Here is a 24,743-nt window from a genome sequence, read left to right as displayed (position 1 = left end):
TTTGCTTGCCAAGAATTATTGGTCAGTCAACTACGTATTTCATCCAAGAGGACCACGCTACACCTCAAGCATCGCTCACTATGACAGGTTGAACTTTAAGAACGGGCCTTGGGCAGCCGCTACCCCCACCCCGTTACATGCAATTCTGGAATCTACTCAATCTTCGATGTATGTTGTATTGGGTTTTTAATTTAAAATTTCTAATAGTTGCACATCATATAGATAATTTAGTCGTAACACCTTCCATGGTGCTCTTTGAATTCAACCCTAAAGGGCGCTGCGTCTCCGACTGCCCGTGATATTTCCGCTTGATCAACATACCAAAAGAGAGTAAGCACGAAGTTTGGCACACGAATCGCCTTCATAGGCTCTAAGAGCTGAATCACCTCATTCCAGTCTGGATATGAGTCATCATCCTGCTGGAATTCGAACGGCCAATCATTCCAACGGGTGAACTCAACCTGGAGATTTAATAGTGAATTCATATCGGCGATAGTTTCCCATGCCGTCCACCAGAGCGACCTTGGAGTCCCTACAAACATACTATTAGACCGTACCGACATACCGTCCCGAAAAGGGATCGACAACTGTAGAGACCGAATGCTGTCGAAGCGTTGCGGTAGGATGGTACGCTGGAGATCAACGATCGTCCGAGATTGGCGGAAACTGAGCACATTTTGAGAGTAAAGCACTTCAATTGATTCCGAATACCTGGGTGGATCAATGGTCAGCTAACGTTTCACGTTCAAAACAATGGGATTGGGCATACATTCACCGGCACGAGCGCAGTAATTGAACTCTTAACGGGGTACGCGTATATCGATTCACCGACGGGGTCGTACGTCGTGGTTCGATAGATAGGAATTATTGTTCCATCCCGGTTCAACAGTCGGCCCGAGCACTTGTGACACCAACTAGGGTGGCGTGGGTCATTTTCAAAACAGCGGCGACTCAACAGCCGTCCGTCGCCGCTGGCTACATGAAGTATGGGGTAGTCAGAAGGGGCGAGGACTTCCTGATAGACCAAAAGTCGAATCTCCAAAGGAATATTAGCAAAGAATTGAGATTGTTCTTGGTGGTAGATCGGATTTTCAGTGTTCGATTGAGTCGCGGCCGATGGCGATGATGGCAGTGTCAGAACCCGTCTTGTTTGCGTGGGCAGCGGTTCAGGGCGGGCTCCCCAATCCGCCTGCTGTCGTTCTTCGACTTCATTGTGATCACAAAGCAATTTTCTGAGATACTTGAAGGGATGGAATGGGAAGATATCTTGCATCGCTACCGTTGGAGGGAAGAAAAAGAGGAATGACAGAAGATAGAAGGTATGAGTGGTGTTTTTTCAACCTGCATGATTTGACGTGGGGGCTGAGAGCCGCCCCGGCCCAACGAATGGGTGCTTATCGTGCTGTGCGGTCTCGGTCGCCTCGGCATCGAGGTCTCCGATGCCTGCCTGTAAAATGGTTAATCAGCTACGGAGATGACCAGCGGGATCAGGAGAACCTTTCACAAGGTTTTTTGCAGAGAGCTTAGGAATAATATTTTGATTGAGTGAAGCATAGCACGGTGAGCAAGATCCCAAGTGCCACCATACCGGCCGTAAGTATCAAGGATTCCCACTACAGACGCGCTCGAAATCAGTTTCACCACTTTACTCTCTTTGATTATTCCCTGAACTTAAAACATGAAACACGCTAGACCATGTTCGGTTTTGACAATTTTAGCCTCTCGATACGTATTGTAACTGAAAATTGTACGATGAATTATTCTGTAATCTATTGGAACCGTTCATATGATTGATACCTTATATCTGCTACGCTTCACGAGTCACTAGTCCAATATTGGCATCATCTATTCTTGTGTAAAGAATTCAAGTGGGAGAGTAGAAGACCAGCAACGGGATTACGTCGCAGAGCGTCATGGAGGCTGTAGCTAACGCGCTGAGAACAGTAGCTGACAGGTTCAGCTTCTACAAGATTTACTACACTCCTCCGCTCTTTCTTAGCGCCACATCCTTGCACTTATCTATACTCAGCTTAAGATGTTAATTGACTATTTCCATACTATATTGGACCCGATGATACATGGGCTACTGTATAATAATTGCTTCGCAAATACTAATCGTTCTAGGATTTCCGGTGCAGATAGGGCAAACAAAGAAAACAGCCTTGCCTAAGGAACGTGGCAACGATTTGTCTTCGTCCCTCTTCGAAAGACCTTCTAATATCTGCGTGAGTCGGCCACAGTCTCCAATATAGAAAAAGCGTCATTGTCCTTGCTTTGGTTATAGCCTGGTCTTTAATAGTCCGGTACTGGGCATCGCACATTCCGTAAGCCGCCGGTTCCGGGTGGCGAGAGGTCAGCCTGCATGACCATAGATATACTGCTTTTAGTTGGAGAGCTCTGCAATGTCCCTCATTGCTAGTGCTGATCGGTGTGCATCTTTACGGGAATGTTGGCTAACACTATAGGGCCCGATAGCAAACCATAGTTCAAGACTTACCCTAACCAACCATAGTGCTTTTATTACGTCATAACTCTAAGTACGAGGAAGGGGTAATAGACTAATCATAGTCTTAATAAAAGATGTTCAGTATCACTAGTTAGCTGCTACTCCTTTCTCCACCTTAGAGTAGCTAAGTGCTCGCCTCTAGATCCGTGGTAGAATTTGCCCTCGAGCGCTAACCTAGCTTAAGGCAGGTCGACTAGGCATAAGTTCATTCCACTAGTGGCGGCATACTCTCGAGGGTGTTTGCTATACTTAAAACGCAAAATAGATTTTGTTTGTCAATGCCTATATAGCCATGTTTATGTAGCCCGCAGCCGTAGCACTCTAATCGCCATTCGAGCATCGGCCTATTAAGCTTCTCTAATAGTTCGGGGCGCATGGCATTCAGCCTCGAAATTTCTCAAGCTAACCTTAGCGCTTCCCTAGTAGAAGATTTTCTTCTCAGAGTGCAGCCGCTTATCTACTGCGCTAAATTTTCATATTGGCTAAAGTTACGAGTAGTTAATATTCCCGTTCTCGCAATATTATCAATCTAGGAAAATTTTTAACTGTTCGGTTTCAACGGAGATTAGGGCGTGCGAGACTGCAAAAGGCCTCGGCGATACGCTGGGGTGCTAGGTAGCGGGGGCGTTTCGCCGCTTCATCGGGATAAGGCGAGCCATTATATAGCAGTCCAAGAGTGTCAAGGCGTTATTGATGCGCTAGAATGTCAGCAGCGTGGGCGTTTCGCCGATAGTTTTTACCCGGATTAGGCGAGCTGGAAATAGATCACAGAAATGTGGTGTCATTGCGAGCAGCCATTCGACCTCGGATCGTCTGAATAGTGGGCTGTAATAAAGATAGTTACTGCCTGCTAATCGGTGTAGCATTCGCTCTCTCATCCCGCGGAAGGCAGAAGCCTCTCCCATTCCGTGGAGATCATGTTTCATTCCCGTGACTCTGACGCGGGCCGCGACGACGCCCGGTCCATTGACCGGTCGGCATCCCTGTCATCACGGAATTCACTGAAGAACGTCACGGAAACTCTGAGTCTGCGACTATTATTGATCGTGGTCATCTATTGGGATTTAGGGCGTCACGCCATTTTAGCAGAGCGTTGTTGCTGGTTGGTTCTTTCCATACTCAATTACTATTTTCGTTTTCATTTTCTTTGTCTCCGACACTAACCTAACCATATCACACGTATCCATCTCTTGCCAACCTAACCCTGACCATTCTCTCATGTTTCCATATACGGGGATATTTTCGTCATCCGTGGAAACAAATCAGGCTCAAGTAGTGATACTACTTAAGAGCACACTTTTGCTCAGGTTTCTATCACGGCCAATATGCTAATTATTCAGTTAACGTGGAAATGTTGTGAATTCGACAAGAAATTGACTTACTCTTCCTCCCTAAGAATGAAATGCTCTTCACCATCAATCTTGACCTCCGTTCCACTGTACTGTGCGATGTGTTAATATCACTTTCTATTTGTCTATAGGGAGAAACTTATACCTTTGAATAAAGAATAGTGTCTCCTTCTTTCACGTCAAGGGAGCTGGCGGTCCCATCTTCGGAGACTTTGCCTTTGCCAACTGCCACAACTTTCCCTTCGACAGGCTTCTCTTTCGCGGTATCAGGGATGTAAGGCCCTCTAGTGCTGGATTCCACTTTTTCGATTTTCTTAACAATGATTCTATCCTGGAGAGGTCTGATTTTCTGTAGGTAGTGTTAGAAAGGGCTTAGTCAAGTATAATAGATGTAGCTCGCTGTATACGAGAGACCTACCATCTTAAGTTATGAATTTGAGTTAAAATGGTTTCAATCAAGGGCAATTCGATGTAGGTTTTACAGCGTTATATAGTGGTTTGCAGTTTCGAATTATAAGAGGTCGAAGTGTGGAAAAACCTTGTTATGATCAGGATCGAAGGGCTTTATGAATTCAAATAGCAACAGTAGGGATGTGATATCATGACCAAGAATGCAATTAAGCAGCAGGGTCGTTAGAGTTAAAGATCACGATGCATCAGTGCCTTATCAGTCGGAAGTCGAAGCACAAGTTAGGCTCCGTCACGCTTCTGCCAGCTGCCTATGGCCGCCCGTTGGTCACAAATATAGCAACTCGTCCAAAGCGGAGAAGAGGAGAGCACACCGCTACTTCTTTTATCAGATCTATCAGTTTATCCTACTTAGAGCAAGCTTCTTGAAAATACCAGGGACGGACGCCTCCCAATTTCAGAACAGTCTGAGATATGATGTGTCTACTTTTGCCTATCAGAAAATGTAGGAAGTGTCGGTGTAGACGAAAGATGACGCAGACTTATCTGTGTGGCATAGGTAGCCCTGACACTCACCCTTAAACAGATAAGTGCCCAGCACTGTTAGGGATGTCACGCTCGACCTATACCATTTCAATGTGCATCAACGAATGCACCCGCCGAGCGAGCTGCAATGCTAAGGGTCCATGCCACTGCAATTTTGATTCGTTGCCTCTTTCCTCAGGACTTGTGACAAATGAACATAAAACACGTCTGGGTCGCGCTCGTGAAGACCAGGAGCCCGTAAAAATGCTCTTGCTGCAACACGCAGAGAGTGGGTACTGTGAAAGCTTGATGGATAGAGAAAACCCTCTGAGTATCTAATCTTCGCTTTGTCAGATCATGCATAATTTGAGCCATGCATAGGATCATCTGATTTGTTTTTACATAAATATAGAGCGCGGTCATTATTCTCGAATGGAGCACTCCAAGACACAACAGTTTATTCTAAGTAACTTAATTATGAGTCCAGGGATCCTAGGACCATTGTGTTTTGTATCTTGAGTCGACTATTGGCTGTTACGTGTTCCGGATAAATCCCCTTGAACGCGAAGAATGCTGTCCCTTTTGCTTCCTTACGCTACGTTTTTGTATCTAGAGTCAACTATAGTTGTTCTTACTGTAATATCGATTGTTCATCTCGAGACACTTTTCACCTCTATACATACGTGAGACCCTCACAATTGTTCCCAGAAGTAGTAACCCAAGCTTTTTGCATCCTAGGGTCGAATATGATCTTAGGAACGTGAGGGTCTCACAACATAAAATGTGGGATCTGTAATCGGTAATCAATATTAGGAATATAGATTGAAATGCGGGCAACAGAAAAAAGAGGTGGTTAACTAGGCAAAGATATGGTGTAAAGACACCCTTTGAAGAGAGAAATGATGTTGATGAACGATAAGATGTAACGGTTATCTGGGAGTTGGCTTAACGATGCTATCCGCGACCAACAAATTGGTTGTCTCAGAAATCTGAGTACAGCCTGGTCGAAATAATAAATAAACGGAATCATTCACTTATTTCCTTGTTAAACACAGTGAAAGAAGTAGGGTGTTTATTGAATATTATTGGCCAGATAACAGTCTCCACAATATAAAACAGCGTATTAGGGCGCTAAACTTAAAAGGGCAAACTCACTCGTACAGGCAATTCACAGGTCTCCATATTACGTGTACATTCTCAACCCCGCTGGATCACAATGTCTTCCGGAAAGCATGATATCGGATTACGTATCGAACCTATCAACCAACGTAAGGATATGATCCAGGCGTTTAACTGTGCATGCGAGGCTTTTGGGCGTCAGGCACAAGATGGGGTTTGGATCGCCATGAACCCAGCGTGGGAAACACCAGCGGGGAAGGCGCGTGGAGCTGCCGCAATGGTCAATCGCTGGACCACCACCACCAAAGACCAGGACGGCAATCCAAACACTATCTTTCTCAAGGCTACGCTACCCAGCTCCCAAGGCGGACGTGTGATCGCCGGATTTGCCATTTGGGTACAGGCTTCAAGCGTGGCAGGTCGCGGCGATAAGCCAGCGGAGGATCTGCGCGATGCCATGGAGCTTGAATCGCTGTATCCTGGAAATGAACCGGAACAGCGCTACCTATCTCAAGTCATGTCCTCTTTTTTTCGACGCCGTACTGAGGTCATCAAAGAGAAGGCCACTGCAACACCACCGGCGGTAATGATCTTGGATATGTGCGCCGTTGATCCGCGCTATCAACGAAAGGGCATTGCACGGGCTCTGGTGCAATGGGGCCTCGACGAAGCTCAGCGACGTGGAGACCTGGAGGCCATTACGGAGGCATCTAGCATGGGGAGGCACGTTTACGGCCAGATGGGCTTCCATCCAGAAGGCCCTGAGATCGAGTATCATGTTGATCCCGAATTTTCGCACCGCAGCAGGCCAGCCAATTTATTCATGCGAACCGGTGGCGGCTCCGAATGATTGTTTAGGTCGCAATATATGCACTATTAAAGTCGCCGTCGCAGGAGAGATAGACTCAACCTGCCTATGAGCCTGGAATAATAAACAGGGACACGCTTGTTGCCTCATTAGATCAAACCGGTAGTATATTTGCAGATAACCTAGAGTTGGTCATCAGTATTTGGCTCTAATACCTGCCACCATAGACTGGTTACGAACGACCCCATGCTCTGGACTCTTCAGATTACTGCCACATAACACCTGTAGCAGAAAAGAAAGCATTCTTAAGCATCGGACAAAGAGTCTCGTGGAGTGATCGTGGCTAACATCAATTATTTAGAACAGTGTTTCCCCATAATTGGCAGCGTGTGGCACGTACTAAATCAGCAACGCGGGCACTGGGCGTCGATTCGCACTGCCTGAACGATGTTTCGCGGTGCTGGGGGCTGGGGTCTTGCAAAAGGCACTTCGACCAGTGGGTGTAATGTTATGGTTGCATTCGAATTTTACTGCCTTGTACTCATGCCCACAGACTGCCGAGTAGTAGATGTACCAACCACAAGGGCAGTTGCCTGGGTTGAGAGGACTGTGTCACCATTTGTCCTGTATCCACCCAATTGGAGATGTAAATGACTCTGTATTTCCATTACCCCTATTTCTCACTATTTATGGGTCCATTCTAGTTACATAAGCTATGCTGACGGATCATCTATAGACCCGGTTTCATGCAGTATTCGTAAGGTAATCGCGACAGACTGTTTACCAGACGATCAGGTACATCTTTTTCCATTTGATTCGGTGGGATCTGAGTCGTCATATTCACTGGAGAGCTGCATAGAAATAAGTAATAGGAGGGTCGAGCTTGATATGGATCATAGTAAAATAAGAATAGTCCGACGAAGGTGTCTTTCCAAAATATTTATTACAAGCCTAGCGCTGAAGTGGGGGGCGTTTAAGTATCTCGCGCGCAGGAAGCATTTGTGAGTACATCACCAAATGTGATTTCTCCGAAGGCTATCTCTTGAGTGCCCAAGTCCTACTTGGCTCTCATTGGCCAATACGTGCTACAATTTAGGCGCTTTACTTCTCTATTCATATGCATAAGGCCTCAAAACGCATAGGAAGGTGGTAAATACAACAGTTGGAGGGGCGATCTTTGCTACGTAAACACCAGCCGCGGAGAATGTCTGTAACATTTTCAGCCTTGCAATCCGGGACTAAATAGGATTCAGCTCTTTGAGTTATTATTCTGGGCTGATTCTAGCAGTGGCAATCCTTTTACGAATTATCTTTGCTTGTGTGATAGGGTTCAGATATTGATAGCCACCCACTCCTGACGCATCTACACAACAGCGGCCGAACTCTAGCTCATCCAGTGCCCACATCAACGAGACCTGGATTGGCTACGCGGAATGAAGGCTCTCACCACGGTACTGAAGCCTTAGGTAGGAGACAAATATGATTACATTCTCCACGATCAGTGTTTCCACGTAAAAGGGGTATCATTAATACATTGATCTAGCGCAGAGTTAGACATTTCCAGTGTCTTTCTCCATAGTGAGCTTGTAATTTACTTTTCATGCCATTCCTTTGAAGCGATTTATAACTTCGCTGCTTTTCTCTGACTTTCATCTAGCCACACCTGAACCGTGCGCACTAGCCCATCAATTTCCGCTTCCGTGTTGCCTGCATGTAAGCATACTCGTACCCGTTCTTTTCCCTCGGGGATGGTGGGCGGCATTATTGCACGAACGATGAATCCTTTCTCCTGGCACGCACTTGCCAGCTGTCTTGGTTGTGACGTGCGAAGAGAGATGATCGGGGAGGTGGGGAAATGGTCAATCTCGAACATGATAGATGGACGTGTGTGAAGCCCATCCAGTCTTTGCCGCAGATGCCGAATCAACTGCTGAAGTCGGTATTGTAGCTGCAGGGGCCATCAGTAACTAGGTTATAAACCGTGGAGACAAGAGTAACTTACTGATGTTGTTTCGCCAGATGAAAGGAGCTCATATGCAGCGCGAATCGACGCCAAGAACGGGTATCCCAGCGCAGTGGTATAGATGAGACTCCGGGCATAATTGATCAAGTAGTCCCTTGTCTCGGGTCCACAGAGGACCATTGCTAGGGGGTGTTAGTCAATCATCTCAGATGCGTGTCAAAAACTTTAAAAGGCCATACCTCCATGACTGGCCAGGGCCTTGCCAAAGGTGTGCACTCGAATGAACATGCGATTTTGTACACCAAGTTCCTGGACTACTCCAGCACCTTTCGGTCCGAATACACCAGTTGCGTGCGCCTCGTCGACATAAAAATATCCATTCCCGGTGGGAAGCAGGTCATCCACAACCTTAATAAACTCCTTAATGGGAGCCACATCACCATCCATGCTGTATATCGATTCAACAACCACGAAGACATTACGGCTACCTTTTCGAATCGCTGGATCCGCAGTTATCTGGGACTGGAGCACCTCTCTCAACCCCGGTGGCGAACTGTGAGGGAACATTTTCCGAGCCCCCGCCCGGGAGAGACGCATTCCCTCGTGAGCACTGGCATGAATGAGCTCGTCATACAGAATCACATCCCCGGGCTGGGGAATACTGGAAAGCACTCCGACATTGGCATCATAGCCGGAATTGAACAAAAGCGCCGTCGGAGCTTGATGAAAGTCCGCGACAAAGTTTTCGAGCTCTTCCGCATACGCCGAGTTCCCGTCTAACAGCCGAGAACCGCCGCTGGCAAACGGGAATGAGGGAGGCGTGTTGTTCAGAAGAGCCAAGAACTTTTCCCGGTAGGCGGGCGACGTTGACAGCGACAGGAAGTCGTTGGACGAGAAATCCACGGCCGTCCGGGGTAAAACGGTTAACCTCCGGCGGGCAGATTTGGTTTCCCGAAGTGCCAATGCGGCGGACAGTGATTCAACAAGAGTTGGAGCTGAACATGTATGAGCTGGAGCCATTGTGATGTTCTGGGCTTTCTTTGCGACAAGAATATTCGAGATGCGTGTTTTATGTTCCTGGATTCCGATCTCGGGAGCAATGATCGCCCACTTTATTTGCTCCGAGGGAAACAGAGAAATTGACACAAACAGAATGACTCAATTGGACCAACTGGAGACACGAGAATGGAACCGGTTGGGATTCAACGAGAGAATAACCTCGGTGAGAGCGGAGAGGTCACGGGATCCACCTGGTTGACTCGCCCGCGGGATCTACAACCTCAGCCTATTCACCTCAACAATGCCTGTCGGTGCTGCACTATGGCGCAATTTACGCGCTCATCAGGTCTACGGGGCCAACACTGATGTGGGAAAGACAATTGTATCTACTGTGTTGTGCAATGCAGTTCAACGGCAAAAACAACAAGCCGCATTCCTCAAGCCTGTGTCAACGGGAGCGTTGGACGACGCCGATGATCGGTAGGCTACAATTGAGATAGTTGTATTAATTTCGATCTCTGATTTGGTCGCAGGCACTTGCAGCGCTTTGGCGCGGGGACATTAACTAAGTGTCTCTACCAGTTCGATGACCCAGTGAGCCCGCATTTGGCCGCCAAGGACAAAGTGGTGAGTCCCGATATCTTATCCTCAACAGGAAGCTAATTGATACAGATCCCGCGAGATGATAATCTCCTTGCCTCAATCCATAAGACGCTGTCCGGCTGGGCCCGGTCGGACATCGACTTTGCTCTCGTCGAGACTGCTGGGGGTGTCCACTCCCCAGGTCCCAATGGCAACTCGCAGGCGGATCTGTACCGCCCTCTACGGCTGCCAATTGTGCTGGTCGCGGACTCTCGTCTAGGAGGAATCTCTTCCTCCATCTCTGCTTATGAGTCGCTGCTACTTCGTGGCTATGACGTGCAATCGGTGCTCTTGTTCCGAGACGAGTACTACCAAAATCACGAGTATCTCCGTGATTACTTCAAGGGGAAGAGCATCCCTCTAGTCTCACTTCCAACACCTCCACCCCGACCGTCTCAGTTAGATGCGGATTCCCAATTGAGAGACGAGGAGGCCATGTCCACCTATTACCAAAAGTCCGCACAGGAATCCGACATCCTCAGACTGCTTGAGGAGATGACAGTGAAAAATACTGAGCGCATTGAACGCTTAGAAGAGATGGGCGACCGGGCCCGGGATCTGATCTGGTACCCCTTCACTCAGCACCAAGGCATGCGCGCAAAGGACATCACTGTGATCGACTCAGCCCACGATGACTACTTCCAGACATTCGGATCCAGCTCATCCAAAAATACCCAAAGTGAACTGCAGCCAACATTCGATGGCTCTGCGTCCTGGTGGACCCAAGGCTTGGGCCATGGTAACCCCGAGCTGTCGCTTTCTGCAGCCTACGCCGCTGGCCGGTACGGTCATGTGATGTTCGCAGGCGCCGTTCATGAGCCAGCGCTCTCTCTTGCGAGTCGCTTGCTAGAGACCATCGGAAACCCACGGTTGACCAAGGTTTTCTACACAGACAACGGAAGCACAGGAATGGAAGTTGCCGTGAAGATGGGTCTCCGCGCCTCCTGCAACCGCTACGGCTGGGACGCAAGCCAGGAACAAATTGGCATTCTGGGACTCAAGGGCAGTTACCATGGCGATACTATCGGAGTAATGGATTGCTCAGAGCCGTCCACTTTCAACCAAAAGGTTGAATGGTATCGTGGCCGTGGCCATTGGTTTGACTTCCCGCTGGTCAAGATGGTTGGCGGGTCATGGAAAGTCGAGATTCCCGGTGAGCTCCAAAAGGACTTGGGCGAAGATGTCGACTTTGCTTCATTGGGCTCGGTCTTTGATCTTGAACAGCGTATTGAGTCTGCCGCCGCTCGGCGCTACAAAGATTATATCCGCCGCACCATTGAGGACTTGGTACAGCGCCAGGGTATGAAGTTTGGAGCCCTTATTATGGAGCCCGTCATCCTCGGTGCCGGTGGAATGCTCTTCTGTGACCCGCTCTTCCAGAGATGCCTGGCTGATGTGGTCCGCGACCACCCAGAGCTATTCTCTGCCAATGCCACTTCTCATAAGGAATCCCCATCCTGGTCAGGCTTACCAATCATCTTTGACGAGGTGTTCACTGGCCTGTATCGCCTGGGTCGTCGGACATCCGCTTCATTCTTGGGTGTCCACCCAGACGTCGCTGTTAACGCCAAACTCCTCACGGGCGGATTGATCCCGCTCTGTACGACTGTGGCTAGCGAGGAGATCTTCGATGCTTTCTCCAGCCCGGAGAAGAGCGATGCACTCCTCCACGGCCACAGTTACACTGCCCATGCTGTTGGCTGCACCGTTGCCGTCGACTCTCTGAAGACAATGGCACAGATGGAGTCAGACGGGTCCTGGGATAGATACCGCGATGACTGGCGCAACAGCTCAGTGGTTGCTTCCGAAACCTCCACTCCTGATGTGTGGAGTGTCTGGTCACAGGGTCTACTTCAGGACCTGTCTTGTGCGGAATCAGTTGAGAGCGTCTTCGCTATTGGAACTGTGCTCAGTATTTCCCTGCGCGATGCCGAGGGTGGAGGTATGAAACTGAACGAGCCTTTAACGGCCTCTTTCCGCTAACATCTATCTAGGCTACACCTCTAACGCTGCGAAGGGTCTGCAACAAAAGCTCTCCATTGGCGGTGATAAGTTCAATGTTCACTCGCGCGTCCTCGGCAATGTCTTGTATCTCATGTCCAGTGTGACATCCAAACCCGAGTCGTTGCAAGAGATGGAAAAATTGCTTCGGTCGGCCTTGGTGTAAATTATTGCCTAATATGGATATCAAATGAATACATGTGAATGAATAGCAAGCCACGCATGAGGACGAAGTCAGGTTCGTCTATATGCAGCCGACTAGATCTCTGATGCTGAACTTTGGTGAAGCTTCGCAAAGTCATGACGGAAAACGATTGGTTGACAATAGGCGATATGTGCAATGAGGTACAGATTTGACTATAAATATGAACGATACATAGTGCTGTGTATGCAAATATCCTCGTCTAGCATCAGCGAGAAATAGATCGTCACGACTCAGATTTATAGATCTGTGACGCAATTGAGGCACATTTAGACTTAAAGCGAACCGTGGGCCGATGATCGGCGGCTCTCAATTCTTGCATCCCTTGCGCGTCTCGCATCTCAGCTTCATTATGAAATCCTAAATCGTCGAGGAATCAACATGCCAGGCATCTCGGGGATGGAGGCCCAGGAGCTTAATTCCAACTCTCGATTCCTGTTTAGCCAACCACGCGCATTACAATGGTTCGAGGGCGGGAAGTTGATGAAGCTCCAAGATGGCGAGCGACAAGCTGGACGGTTCGAGCTGTTCCTCGATCTGCTCTATGTCGCGATCCTGTCTAACTTTGCCGATGCTCTCGCAGAAGATATCTCAGGCGCAAAGCTCGTCAAGTATATTGTAAGTCGGCGAGCAGCACCACCCCTTATCGCACATGCTAACGTGTCCCAGTTGATCCTGGCTCCCTCCTGGAACGTCTGGAGCGACCTGCGCGAGCTGATGAACTCGTTCTACAATGACGATCTCATCCAACGCATCCTAATCCTATGGGTTATGGCCGTCCTAGTCGTATATGGCAACAACGCCCCGCTCGTCGACGAAGAGATCGGCGCTATGCGCTCAACCGTCGGCGCTTACATGGTCGCGCGCATTTCCTGCAACCTCGCACATCTGCTATACTCGTTCGCGAGCTACCACCACCGCCGACAGCAGCGTCTCTGGGTTGCGCTTTCAACCCTAGCTCTATGTATCTACATCCCGCTATACTTCGAGTCGGTTTCCATCCGCGGGAAGATCGCCGCAGCAGTTGTCGCAGTCGTTGCCGAGTATGTTGTCTGGGTCGCTTGCTATTCACCTGCAGGCAAGAAGCTCCTCCGCGTTAAATGGTCCACGGCAGTCGATCTCTCCCATGAGATCGACCGCTTCGCTGCATTTTACATTATCGCGCTGGGCGAGTTTCTCTACCTCATTATTGTGGGCTCGCATACAGCAGTCGGGTTGAATGATCGTCTTCTCCACGCGGTGTGGACGTTGATCATTGCATTCTGTTTGAATTGGCTATATGTCCATGCCGACGGCGCAATGGAAGCCACCCATCCCATGCGCCACTCTGTTTTCACGGCCTTCTCGTGGGTTTTCATTCATCTTCCGCTCATTGCGAGTCTGTTGGCTGGTGGGCACGTTGCGGCTCTTTCGGTGGAAGAGGAGGAATTCGAGGATCCGCAGCAGTGGCTTCTTTGTGGTGGACTCGGCACTGGTATGATCTTCTTATATCTGTTTGCTCTGCTCCACGCCTCGAAGGATGAGCCTGGGACTTTGATTCTGGCCAAGGTATGTTGTCAGTTTCACTGGTGGTATATCAGAACTAATGCTAACCGTTCATAGCCAATTCGACTTATCATGCGACCTGTAACGGGTATCATCGTGGTTCTTCTGCCTCTGGCTCGCCATCTAAACGCTACCTCAGTTCTGTCGGTGATCATGGCTCTTTTCGTGTTCTGTGTGATTTGGGAGACTGTTGGCTCGCTGAGATGCGGAGCCTCATTCATGGAGGAATGGGTGGACACCGAATATCCTGAACATCATACCGAAGAACATCACTAGAAGGGCGAGGAGCATCATTCCAAGGAGGTTGTCCCCGAAGGTCCTTGATCGAGATGGAGATCGCCTGGGCCATTTGGGGGAGAAATAAATCTAGGCCAACCCTGGAACCTCAAAAAACGTCAAATATACATCAGACAGTCCAGTCAGTATAGTATCTTTCTACCTTTCTATCATTATGCATCCGATCTGCTGAATATCTCACATGTTACGTCTATTCTAAGTGCAATAGCTTGTGGACTGACCTCCCCGAATGTCGGATCCAATCTCAATGATTCGTCCGCGAAGAGCTGGATCAAGGGACTGACGAAGTAAAATGTTGTTCATATCCTTCATGATATCTCACATTGCTCGTCCCCTGAAAGGGTGAATTATTGGAAAACCTGTACTACTAGGAGGTATCATGCAGACTATCTACTATATGATATGAGTTAAATGAAGTTCATGCATTGAAATCAAAACTATTTGGTATATCTCTAAATCTTTCATGAAGATCATCCAAGGATCTCCGAATGCAACGTATCTGTAAATCTATGCAAATAGATACTCACTCAACTGGTGCAATCTAAACCATAGACCGCTCAACCTTCATGTCACTAGCCTGGGTATCCGAGCGGTCCATAGTAGTGTAACGACTGAAGTCTCTCAGACCCCGACGCTCACCACCAGGCAGCTCACCCGCGGCTTCAGCCTTGCGTGCCTGACGACGGAAGTAAACACGCTTGCACCACTTCCAACTCTCAATACCAAGGAAGAAGAGAACCGTCTCAACAAAGACAATACCCCATTCCCAGGAGATACTGCTATGCTTGAAGACGCTGTGGTTGATAACGGGGATATAAAGAATCGGGAAAGCAAGAACGAATCCAGTCATGATACCGAAGAAAAGGACCTTGTTGCGCCAGATATCGTGCATCCACTGGGTAAAGCGCCGCTTTGAGTCGGGCTGCATTTGGAAGAAGCTGCGGCGGAGGTTCATCATCTCCCAGGCGAGGAAGAGGGCGAACCAGGTCATGCAAGTAAATGTTGTGGCGCGAGCGCGGAAGACTGTGTCGCAGTCATATGGCTTGGTTGGGTCGTTGTATTGGGTGTTACAGCCCATGGCGAGGTTTCCATCGCCCCAGCGGAACATGACGAGGGCGAATGCTGACAGACAAAGGGCGGCCATCCATACTCCGTAGACCAGGGTGTCGATGATGATTTCCCAAGTGAAAATTCCTTGTTTCTGTAATCCTGTTAGAATGATTTATAAGATAAGGGATAGTAAAACATACGCTTTGTGGGGGTCGGTCCATCACCTCTGGAGCGGCAGTCTCCATTCCCAGACCCATATCAGGAAGACCGGAGGTAATCATGATAATCCAAATAATCTCGACAGGCGCAATAGGGAAGACAGACTGGTTGCTGTCGTCCTTAAAGACCAGACCAATAAGCAAAGTGAGGGCCAAGGCGACGTTCTCAGCAAGAAGATGCAGAACGAACTTCTGGATATTGTCGAAAATGCGACGTCCTTCCTCGATGCCGTTAATGATTGAAGCAAAGTTATCATCGGACAGCACCAATTCAGATGCGTCCTTGGCAACGTCAGAACCATTCTGGCCCATGGCAATACCAACATCAGCTCGCTTAAGAGACGGCGAGTCGTTGACTCCATCACCAGTCATAGCAACATACTTGCCGCGACGATGCAGAGCATCGATCATACGGACCTTGGTGTTAGGTGCACAGCGAGCAATAACCAATGGAAGAGTGGGCAAGTTGTCGATTTCGTCTTCGGTCAACTTGTCGAACTCAGAAGCAGTCATCACCATCGCATCGGCGACGTCCTTGGCAACTGCATCCATGTTCGCAGGGATGATTCCAACCTGTGCTGCAATAGCACGGGCAGTTCCGGGGTGGTCACCAGTGACCATGTGGACAGAGATTCCAGCCTTGTAACATTGGCTGATGGCTCCGGCTGTCTCGGGACGAGGGGGATCGTAGAGACCGATGAGACCATAGAATGACAGGTCTTTCTCAATCTCTTCTCGGGGAAGAGGCTCGCCACCTTCCTTCGTACCGGCTGTGTTCTCCCGACCGGCCATGGCGAGAACTCGAAGACCCTCTTTGGCCAGAGCCTCCATGTTCTCCAGAATCTCGTCCTTGATTTCGTCGTCAAGTGGGACGGGGAGGCATCTGCCTTCCACTTGATCGTGGTACAGGCCTCGAGAACTCGCTCAACGGCACCCTTAGTGAAGATCATTTCGCGGCTCTTCTCTGAGCCCTCGTCGTGCTTGGAGAAGATCACTGACATCTTCTTCACGCTCGAGTCGAATGGATACTCGGCCTGTTGCTGCCAGATAGGCTTATCACCCTTGGTCCAGTGGTCCAGACCCCAGTTGAATCGAGAGGCAAAGACTTGAATGGCGATATCTGTAGGCTCGCCACGAGCTTGCCATCCATCGTTCGCGGTTTCATGGATGTGGGCCAGGTTAGCCATGGCAGCTACGTCCAGATATTCCTTGAGGGCATCGTTATCCTTCAGCAAGTCATCTGGGCTTGCAGGTTGGCCGATGGAATTATCGTCAAGTTTGATCGGCTGTTCAGGTACCAGACTCAGATCGCCTTCTCTCGGGTTGAGAGGGTCATTCGAGGCGCCGACCGAGTATGTTCCCACAGAGGGAATCCAAGCCCTTTTGGCCACCATGCGACCCTGTGTGAGAGTACCAGTCTTGTCTGAGCAGATATTAGTGACAGCACCGAGTGCTTCCAAGGAGTCCAGTTTCCGGACAATGACATGTCGCTGCACCATTTGCTTTGTTCCGACGGCCATAGTGATAGTCAATACAACAACCAAGCAAGCCGGAATCATAGCCAGACCAGTAGCGACGGCATAAATGATGACCTCGCTATCTCCGCGCCAATTGTTAGATCCAGCGACAACAATGGCAAAGATCACAGCAATTGCAAAGAGCAGAAGAGCGAGTTTGGACAGCTTTCGTTGCAACGGCGTACCAACATTAGTTCCTAAGAACCGTCCAATGGCATCGGTAGTAGTCAAAGTCCAGGCCTGAATATACCATCTTTTCTTGGTTTCTCCTTCAGGGCCACGCTTGACAGGACGGCGCTTCGAGTCTGTTCCACGCAGGGCCATGGCAATAGCTCCAATCTCAGTTCTCATACCCGTTCCCACAACAACTCCACGGGCACGGCCGCGAGTCACGGTGGATGAACTGTAAGCAATGTTGAGTCTATCGCCTGGACCGGTGTCGGCGTCAAATGTGGCGTCGGCTTCTTTCTGGACTGGTAGTGATTCGCCTGTGAGGAGGGCTTCATCGGTTTCGAAGTTGAATGCTTCCACCAATCTATATGTGTTAACTTACGCCATACTGAAGAATGCTGTATCTACATACCTGACATCAGCGGGAACAGTATCGCCCACTTTCAGTTCAACCATATCACCAGGGACAATCTCGTTAGCTGGCACAGTGGATGTCTTGCCATCGCGAGAGACAACACCGGTAGGTGAACTAAGGGAACGCAGTGAGTCCATGGTCTTCTCTGCTGCGTAGTCCTGGTAAACGCCGACCACAATGTTGAGGGCAATGACGGCAGCAATGAAACCACCTTCAATCCAGGACTGGATACCAAAACTGACAGCCATGGCAATAATAAGAACCTACATGGGTGTTAGTTAGGAGTTTCCGTTAGTTCCGGCTCATCACTTACCAGCATCATGGCATTGGCAATCTGTCGAATGACAATTTTGGCGAGGGAGACGCCTTCGTCTCCTTCCAACATGTTCTCGCCATATTTCTCCAGTCTTTGCTTGACCTCTCCCGAAGTCAATCCATCATCGGAGTTTGTACCCAGTTCTTTGATGACATCTGTAAAGGTGAGACTGTGGGCAGGCTGGGAAAGAGGTTGTTGAGTCTCGTTAGGACCCTGGCCTTTCTCCGCTCTATCCTGCGACATCGCGAACAGGTAAGTGGGTGAGGGGGTTTAGTCGTGTGTGGTATGATGTATTTCTATAAGTCTCTTAAGGAGGCGTCATGTAGAAGGTATCCGCAAGAGAATGAGAGTCCATACACAGAGCAGAGTTACTTCTTTTACGCGAGAAGAGTATAGAGTATGTTCTTGATTCTTTTCCTTTTTTTTGTTGCCGGGGTGTTTCTGGGTATAAATATGGTCCAGCCAGACAACGATGGCGAAATACACCTGCAACCGGGTATCTCTCTCCGGGAGTCAAATGGTTGCGACTCTGGGGAACCGACCAAAACTCCGATATCTCGACCAATTACCAGCCGTAACCAAGTCTCGGTATCGAGCGGACTCTTGGCGCATTCGATTCGTCTTTGGCTCTTGGGAGGCAATGACGACATGACCCTCGGCGTTGTCTCGGCGGCCGGCCACGCGAGAAATTGTGAATGCTAATTGGTTGCGGAGTGCCAAGAATCACCCGGGAAGTCTGGGCGGCGCCTCGGCGGGCGGTGACTGGACTCATGCTCATCTATTTCGGTCGGAGCAATACATCTTCTCTTGGCCTGAAATATCTTGGCTAATCTTTGATTTTTGGGGTTAGGGTCTTGGCAGGTGAGGTCCGAGAGTGCCTCCTTCAAATCCGCCCCGGTCTGCCGTTTGAATTTTGGTCAGACGCGTGTTGAAAGAGAATGGGAACTCAGTGATATCTGGGTGCACTGCGGTGCCTATGCATATACAAACGAGCGATCCGAATGTCACACCGTGCCCCTTGTCCCACACTCTCCAAAGCATTCCCATTGGGCCTATTGGGCCTATTGGGCGATACTTGAATTTTTGTTGAATTTTTGTATTCCTGCCTCACTCGCATGATCCCACATGGAGGAATCAATGCCCCGCGGGGAGATCATCGGGATCGTGATTGGGGGTGTGGTCATATTTGCCCTGATCAGCATGATTCCGTTGTGAGTGTCCCCGCATGGGTCTTGGCTAAGCCCTCATGCACGCGAATACTCTCGAAGTGTTTCCCTACTGACTGACTTGCAGAACCATCATCTGGTGCCGCCGACGAGTCAATCGCGAGTCTTCATTGAATCGCGGCGAGTGGAGGCTCGGCAATCAACAAACGCAACAACTACCCCTGCAGGATGTCCTGGGCCACCCAGTCTCGGTGGACCGATGGCTGGAAGAACAAAATGTGCCCACAAATGCCCAGCAATATGGCCAAGATACTTGGTAAGTTGTTATCTTCCTGGTCTCCCATCCCACTCTTGGCTCTGCGGCTCGATGATGTTAGTGCGGGGACAATAGGGCTGGGCACAAGGCTGAATCTGCCCTATTGGGCGCATCGATGTCTTGTGGGCAATATTGGGGTCTGGGCAAGACAATCTGGCCCGCGACTTTCCATACTCTCAATCCATGTCGCTACCATGTCAATGCCGTGCCTTGTTCTGTTCCATGTTCCTGGATGATATCACCTCTTGGCCAAACAAATATCGACGCAGGACGAATCGCCTGAACCTTCTAGAAGCACGGCTAACAATGCTCCACAGTTCCATCTGCCTCTGCGCACTGTCGTCGCCGGTCTATCCGACCTATCCACATACAGCCATTCTAGCCCGGAGCCAACGCAATCAATCCCCAATTCGGGCAGACGATCCCCATGCACGCGTGGCCCTGGACCCTGGCCACGAGACCATTGTCTTGAATCGATGCAAGCATGCCTTCCATCTGGCTTGTCTCAAGTCTTGGTTTGAGTATCGTCGGTATAAGTGCCCCATTTGCCAAGCTTCGTATTCGCCCGAGGAGGAGGCATGCGGATTAAGACCCCCAACCTGATTGTTCTTTGTCTTTTGTACAATTTCCTGGTGGCTTTATATTTTCTTGGTATCCATGCATCTTTTTCTCGAGGCCTTGTGACGGGCTTTGCTTTGAGATATCCATTGCGCTCGAGATGTATTCTCTCGGATATTCCATGTCTAGTCTATGTAGGTTGCTGTAACTTATATGTGCATTGTTATGCGAGGCATGATTGTAACTTTAAAGCTACTATGTATTTCTCATAGAAGACGAGAGTGGCTATTCCAAGTTTGCTTCCCTTGGTACCGGCTCAGCGGTTTTCCACCCGAGGGTCCACTTCTTATATCATCCGAGCATCACAGTCTTACCACGCATGAATTTCAGTGCGGCAAACTCCTGTCTTGAATTTTGACACTCGTCTCCCGTTCACGCGACCGGGTATAACGTACCAACTTGATTGGGCGCCTAGCTCTTATTCCCGTCTCTTTGTGATTATTGACCTGGAATCTTTAACTAGTCCTTCGTTTAAAAAATAGATTATTCCTAAGAGGCATCTGGCCAATGGAACAAGTTCTTTATCACATCAATAGGTGCGTGACTTTACCAGTAACGATCACGGGGTCTTGGGTACTCAATAACTTTGACTGGCTCTGCATTATACTTCCATATTATGTGGCAATATATACTTCGGATCGCTCAAAGCCAGAGGAGCAATGTAAATCTTAAAGGTGCCACGCGAGATAAACTGTTATTAAAGTACGCCTTTTCTAGTATTTTCGTGTCAATTTTCACTTTATCGGCTATTAGAATGGCTTCTAGTGCCGAAGATAAGTCGCACTAAAACTCGTGTGTAGCCAGAGAACAATATTTAGAAGATATCGAGGAGTGAGCCTCGGGTTGTAGTATTATGAATCAGCTCATTAGAGATGGTTCTGTTATTCACTTATGCAATTTCAAGTGTTTAATATTCAAGTGTGAGATCGGCTGTCGGGCACCCAAAAAGGAAATGAATATCTCCCGCACGGAAGCCCAACCTCCAATATCACGTTGCATTTTACTTCTTTGTAGACAATCTCCCAAATCTCCTCATCTCATCAGCTCCTCTCTTCGACTCTTCTCAACATGGACCTGACCCTCAAAGAACTCAACCTAATCGAAGTCGCAAGAAGCACAATCAATTCAATTCCCAAATCAGACAACCACAGCGTCGCCAGCGCAGCCCTCTCTGCGAATGGACAAGTCTTCTCTGGAGTCAATGTCTTCCACTTTACCGGTGGGCCATGTGCTGAGCTCGTCGTTCTCGGTGTTGCCGCTGCTGCAGGAGCTCAGAAACTCACGCATATAGTTGCAGTGGGTGAAGATGGTCGAGAGGGAGTCATCATGAGTCCATGCGGTCGCTGTCGCCAGGTGTTGCGTGACTTGCATCCTGGTATTAACATCATTCTACAGAAACCCGGAAGGGCAGTGGCCGTATCCATCAATGAGCTGTTACCATACGCTTATGATCTTCGGGATTGAGTTTTCAATGTTAATTATTGGCCTAGAGAAGATATCAAATATCAAATGTACTTAGATGCCTATCGATCAATAACTCGAATCAATCCAAGAGCCATAATCACTCCCCAAAACAGTCTTCTTGGTCACAGCCGCCGAGATAGGAGTCTCATACAGCCGGCCCGAAGTACTAGCTCCATCCCCAGAGTTGTTGTACTCATAGTACAGCGGCGTAGCACCGTCAGCCATAGTCGTCCAGCCCTTAGCATTGATCAAACTACCCAGCTTGCAATTCTGGTAGATAACACGAGCCAGAACGCGCCACGGACGACCGAGATACTGCGTACCATCAAGGGTAACACCCGACGCAGCCTGAACATTACAGTGGTCGATCGCGTACCAGGCTGTGTCGCTGGGTGTCATGCGCGAGTTGGCAGTAATGGCACCAGGACCATTGGCAACGATGTCACATTCGCCGAACCAGGCCGAGGCATCGCCGAAGATGAAGTCCACGGCTCCTGTGAGAGTTTAGTATACATAGGAATGTGTACATCTGCTGAACTTACCCTCAATCATGCAGTTGGAATAGTACTGAGTTCCAGACTTGGCATACAAGGTATCCTGGTATCCCAAGAACTGGCAGCCATAGAAGCCAAGCCGATCGGCATTCGCGACGAGTCTATTATAATCAGTCTCTATATCCGACGTCAAGTGTAGAGGTAAAACTCACGCCACAGCCTGCGCTCCCTTTCCATACCCATTCACAACATTGATGTTATACATCTTCAACCCATTAGATACAACATTCACAGTCGCACTCTTATCCAACGATCCAGCAGTAGGGGAATCGAGAGAATGCGTAATAGTAACGGTATTACTCTTATACGACGATGTATCCGCAGTCTGCCCATACAAAGTCAATGCACCACCGTATTTAATGGTGACCTGCTCCTTGTATGTGCCACCAGCAATGTAGATACACGCATCAGCGGTGGAAGAGCCAAGAGCAGAGACTGCAGCGCCGACACTCGAGTATGTACCACTGGAACCGACAGTCAAACATCCTGAGGGCGCGCTTGTCCTCGCTGTGCGACGTTGCAGCTCTGTCGGTGCCCCGAGGACGCCGGCGCCAAGGGTTAGGGCTGAGATGAGAGGTTTGGCAAGATGCATGATGTGCGAAATTAACCAGGGAAATGATCGTCCCTGATGTGCGGTTGCATGGGTATTATATGCAGATTTTTGGGCATAACTTCTAAGCAAGCTTTTGTGTCTAATCAGAATCCCCTATTTCAAGGGTCAACAACTGTCTCATATCAGACGGAGCTATAGTTGAAACATGGATTCCCCACTCCGATATATCCGTGAATGACAGGCGTTATGCAGGGCAGTTTCTATTTAGGCTGATATATTTACTGGTACGCTATTGGTTCCCTGTCATCTTGCATGTCTAGCATGTGTCCCGTGAGAGTGTTTCAAACAAGGGAGCGCCAGCTCCGAAGTATATACAGCTAGATCCGGGGAAATCCACGGGAAAATGCCACGCGAGACCCATGTCCCTGGAATTAATTGGCGGTTATCGACTAGTAATCCCCGTCCCCTGGATGTGTATCTGAAGAATGACGACAAAAGATCCAAAGAAACCAAAATATTCCTCGAATAGCGGGGCGCGTTTCAGAAAGCACGCTTGTTTTTCCGTTGGAGTATGAAACCTCATCTCCACCACATTAAATTAGCCAGATATTAGCCATCTATACTTAGCTATACAATATAGAAAGAAATATACTTAAAATGACTACCAGTTTTCCCCTAAACGCAGTACCAACAACGAACATGCCATCCCTAGCCAAAGCCCTCACAGCCCTCGCGCTGCTAACACAAACCCTCGCTCTGAGTCCAACTAAGCCCCTCAATGCCCGCGCTTCAACCTGTACACCGAAAGCAGGGGGATCATCTTCAGTGGACGATGTACCAGCCATCACATCCGCGATCACATCTTGCGGAAATGGGGGAACAATTGTCATCCCCGCTGGTAGTACATACTACCTGAACAGCGTGCTCGATTTTGCAGGCTGCACCGGCTGCGACTTCCAAGTTGAGGGCCTGTTGAAGTTCTCCTCATCGACGAGTTACTGGGAGGGTCGCACTGCCATGATCAACGTTAAGAATATCAATGGACTTAAGATCCGATCGTTGACGGGGAGTGGAGTTATCGATGGAAATGGACAGAACGCGTAAGTGCCACCTTTTCCGATCTTGTCTTTTCTTCGCAGTATATTGATACTAACATACCATGTATAGATGGGACCTCTTCGCAAAAGATAGCAGTTACGCCCGCCCAACACTCCTCTACATAGTCGGCGGCTCAAACATCGAAGTATCAAACCTGCGCCAAAAGAACCCACCAAACGTCTTCAACTCCGTGAAAGGCAGCTCATCCAAAGTAATCTTCTCCCATCTGAAGATGGACGCGACATCGAAGAGCGACAACGCGCCCAAAAACACTGACGGCTTCGACATCGGCCAGAGCACAGACGTCACAATCAGCAACGTAAACGTCAGCAACGACGACGACTGCGTGGCCTTCAAGCCCGGCTGCGATGGCGTTACCGTGACAGATATAACCTGCACGGGGAGTCACGGATTATCTGTTGGATCATTGGGCAAGGGATCAGATGATACAGTGAAGAACGTGTACGTATCCGGCGCGACGATGATCAATTCGACCAAAGCAGTTGGGATAAAGACATACCCTTCCGGCGGCTCGCATGGTCTGTCAACTGTGAGCAATGTGACGTGGAGTGGGGTTGTTGTTGATGGATGCGACTATGCGATTCAGATCCAGAGCTGTTACGGCGAGGATAGTGAGTATTGTGAAGAGAACCCGGGGAATGCGAAGTTGTCTGGGATATTGTTTGAAGACATCAGTGGGACGACGAGTGGGAAGTATGGTGCCGTGACGGGCAATTTGGACTGCGGATCTGGGGGTACTTGTGAGGTGAAGATTAGTTCGTACACGGTGAAGCCGGCGTCTGGGGCTGGGAAGGTGCTTTGTGCGAACACCCCGTCTGATTTGGGGGTTACTTGTACTGCTGGAGCATCGGGATGATGATTGGAAGGGAAGTGTATCTCTATACAATTTTGCGGTATAATAA

General features: G+C 49.0%; 11 protein-coding genes across 11 annotated transcripts; 6 read left to right on the top strand and 5 right to left on the bottom strand.

Moving 5' to 3' along the window:
* Positions 1-227: 227 nt before the first annotated feature.
* On the bottom strand, positions 228-1,273 carry N7446_013927 (uncharacterized protein; the record flags this gene model as incomplete). The annotated part of the gene is made up of 3 exons (XM_058522666.1): positions 228-461; positions 566-666; positions 829-1,273. 3 exons carry the CDS (start codon positions 1,271-1,273, stop codon positions 228-230), a joined length of 780 nt encoding a protein of 259 aa, XP_058366143.1.
* A 2,536-nt stretch (positions 1,274-3,809) lies between these two features.
* On the bottom strand, positions 3,810-4,276 carry N7446_013926 (co-chaperone GroES; the record flags this gene model as incomplete). Its single annotated transcript, XM_058522665.1, has 4 exons — positions 3,810-3,834; positions 3,889-3,947; positions 4,001-4,204; positions 4,274-4,276. 4 exons carry the CDS (start codon positions 4,274-4,276, stop codon positions 3,810-3,812), a joined length of 291 nt encoding a protein of 96 aa, XP_058366142.1.
* A 1,728-nt stretch (positions 4,277-6,004) lies between these two features.
* N7446_013925 (GNAT family N-acetyltransferase) lies at positions 6,005-6,757 on the top strand (the record flags this gene model as incomplete). The annotated part of the gene is made up of 1 exon (XM_058522664.1): positions 6,005-6,757. One exon carries the CDS (start codon positions 6,005-6,007, stop codon positions 6,755-6,757), a length of 753 nt encoding a protein of 250 aa, XP_058366141.1.
* Positions 6,758-8,336: 1,579 nt separating this feature from the next.
* On the bottom strand, positions 8,337-9,729 carry N7446_013924 (aminotransferase class I/II-fold pyridoxal phosphate-dependent enzyme; the record flags this gene model as incomplete). Its single annotated transcript, XM_058522663.1, has 3 exons — positions 8,918-9,729; positions 8,718-8,860; positions 8,337-8,663 (listed from the first exon to the last, which is right to left on the bottom strand). The coding sequence occupies exons 1-3, from the start codon at positions 9,696-9,698 to the stop codon at positions 8,337-8,339; spliced, it is 1,251 nt and encodes a 416-aa protein (XP_058366140.1). The 5' UTR covers positions 9,699-9,729.
* Positions 9,730-9,978: 249 nt separating this feature from the next.
* On the top strand, positions 9,979-12,486 carry bioDA (adenosylmethionine-8-amino-7-oxononanoate aminotransferase; the record flags this gene model as incomplete). Its single annotated transcript, XM_058522662.1, has 4 exons — positions 9,979-10,157; positions 10,211-10,304; positions 10,350-12,261; positions 12,314-12,486. The coding sequence occupies 4 exons, from the start codon at positions 9,979-9,981 to the stop codon at positions 12,484-12,486; spliced, it is 2,358 nt and encodes a 785-aa protein (XP_058366139.1).
* Positions 12,487-12,903: 417 nt separating this feature from the next.
* N7446_013922 (uncharacterized protein) lies at positions 12,904-14,343 on the top strand (the record flags this gene model as incomplete). Its single annotated transcript, XM_058522661.1, has 3 exons — positions 12,904-13,140; positions 13,192-14,070; positions 14,125-14,343. 3 exons carry the CDS (start codon positions 12,904-12,906, stop codon positions 14,341-14,343), a joined length of 1,335 nt encoding a protein of 444 aa, XP_058366138.1.
* Positions 14,344-14,816: 473 nt separating this feature from the next.
* On the bottom strand, positions 14,817-18,294 carry N7446_013921 (uncharacterized protein; the record flags this gene model as incomplete). Its single annotated transcript, XM_058522660.1, is given in 5 exon segments — positions 14,817-15,565; positions 15,615-16,515; positions 16,527-17,684; positions 17,733-17,998; positions 18,049-18,294. The coding sequence occupies 5 exon segments, from the start codon at positions 18,292-18,294 to the stop codon at positions 14,906-14,908; spliced, it is 3,231 nt and encodes a 1,076-aa protein (XP_058366137.1). The 3' UTR covers positions 14,817-14,905.
* Positions 18,295-18,863: 569 nt separating this feature from the next.
* N7446_013920 (RING finger protein) lies at positions 18,864-20,233 on the top strand. Its single transcript, XM_058522659.1, has 3 exons — positions 18,864-19,262; positions 19,345-19,533; positions 19,851-20,233. The coding sequence occupies exons 1-3, from the start codon at positions 19,177-19,179 to the stop codon at positions 20,134-20,136; spliced, it is 561 nt and encodes a 186-aa protein (XP_058366136.1). The 5' UTR covers positions 18,864-19,176; the 3' UTR covers positions 20,137-20,233.
* Positions 20,234-21,219: 986 nt separating this feature from the next.
* On the top strand, positions 21,220-21,615 carry N7446_013919 (cytidine deaminase family protein; the record flags this gene model as incomplete). Its single annotated transcript, XM_058522658.1, has 1 exon — positions 21,220-21,615. One exon carries the CDS (start codon positions 21,220-21,222, stop codon positions 21,613-21,615), a length of 396 nt encoding a protein of 131 aa, XP_058366135.1.
* A 55-nt stretch (positions 21,616-21,670) lies between these two features.
* Positions 21,671-22,761, bottom strand: pmeA (putative pectin methylesterase; the record flags this gene model as incomplete). Its single annotated transcript, XM_058522657.1, has 3 exons — positions 21,671-22,109; positions 22,158-22,270; positions 22,322-22,761. 3 exons carry the CDS (start codon positions 22,759-22,761, stop codon positions 21,682-21,684), a joined length of 981 nt encoding a protein of 326 aa, XP_058366134.1. The 3' UTR covers positions 21,671-21,681.
* A 660-nt stretch (positions 22,762-23,421) lies between these two features.
* N7446_013917 (putative extracellular exo-polygalacturonase) lies at positions 23,422-24,697 on the top strand (the record flags this gene model as incomplete). The annotated part of the gene is made up of 2 exons (XM_058522656.1): positions 23,422-23,822; positions 23,890-24,697. The coding sequence occupies 2 exons, from the start codon at positions 23,422-23,424 to the stop codon at positions 24,695-24,697; spliced, it is 1,209 nt and encodes a 402-aa protein (XP_058366133.1).
* Positions 24,698-24,743: the final 46 nt, after the last annotated feature.

This window comes from Penicillium canescens (assembly GCF_028828765.1).
Source record: "Penicillium canescens strain IBT 15451 chromosome Unknown utg000011l_segment0_segment0, whole genome shotgun sequence".
Lineage (NCBI taxonomy): Eukaryota > Fungi > Ascomycota > Eurotiomycetes > Eurotiales > Aspergillaceae > Penicillium > Penicillium canescens.
The sequence above is the reverse complement of the archived record's forward strand: the minus strand, read 5'-3'. Positions and strand labels throughout refer to the sequence as shown.

Bases quoted from the DNA above. Each gene is read 5' to 3' on its own strand.
- N7446_013920 (XM_058522659.1), top strand. From the start codon at position 19,177: ATGGAGGAATCAATGCCCCGCGGGGAGATCATCGGGATCGTGATTGGG. The intron at 19,263-19,344 runs GTGAGTGTCCCC...ACTGACTTGCAG, and splicing joins CTGATCAGCATGATTCCGTT to AACCATCATCTGGTGCCGCC. The intron at 19,534-19,850 runs GTAAGTTGTTAT...AATGCTCCACAG, and splicing joins CAATATGGCCAAGATACTTG to TTCCATCTGCCTCTGCGCAC.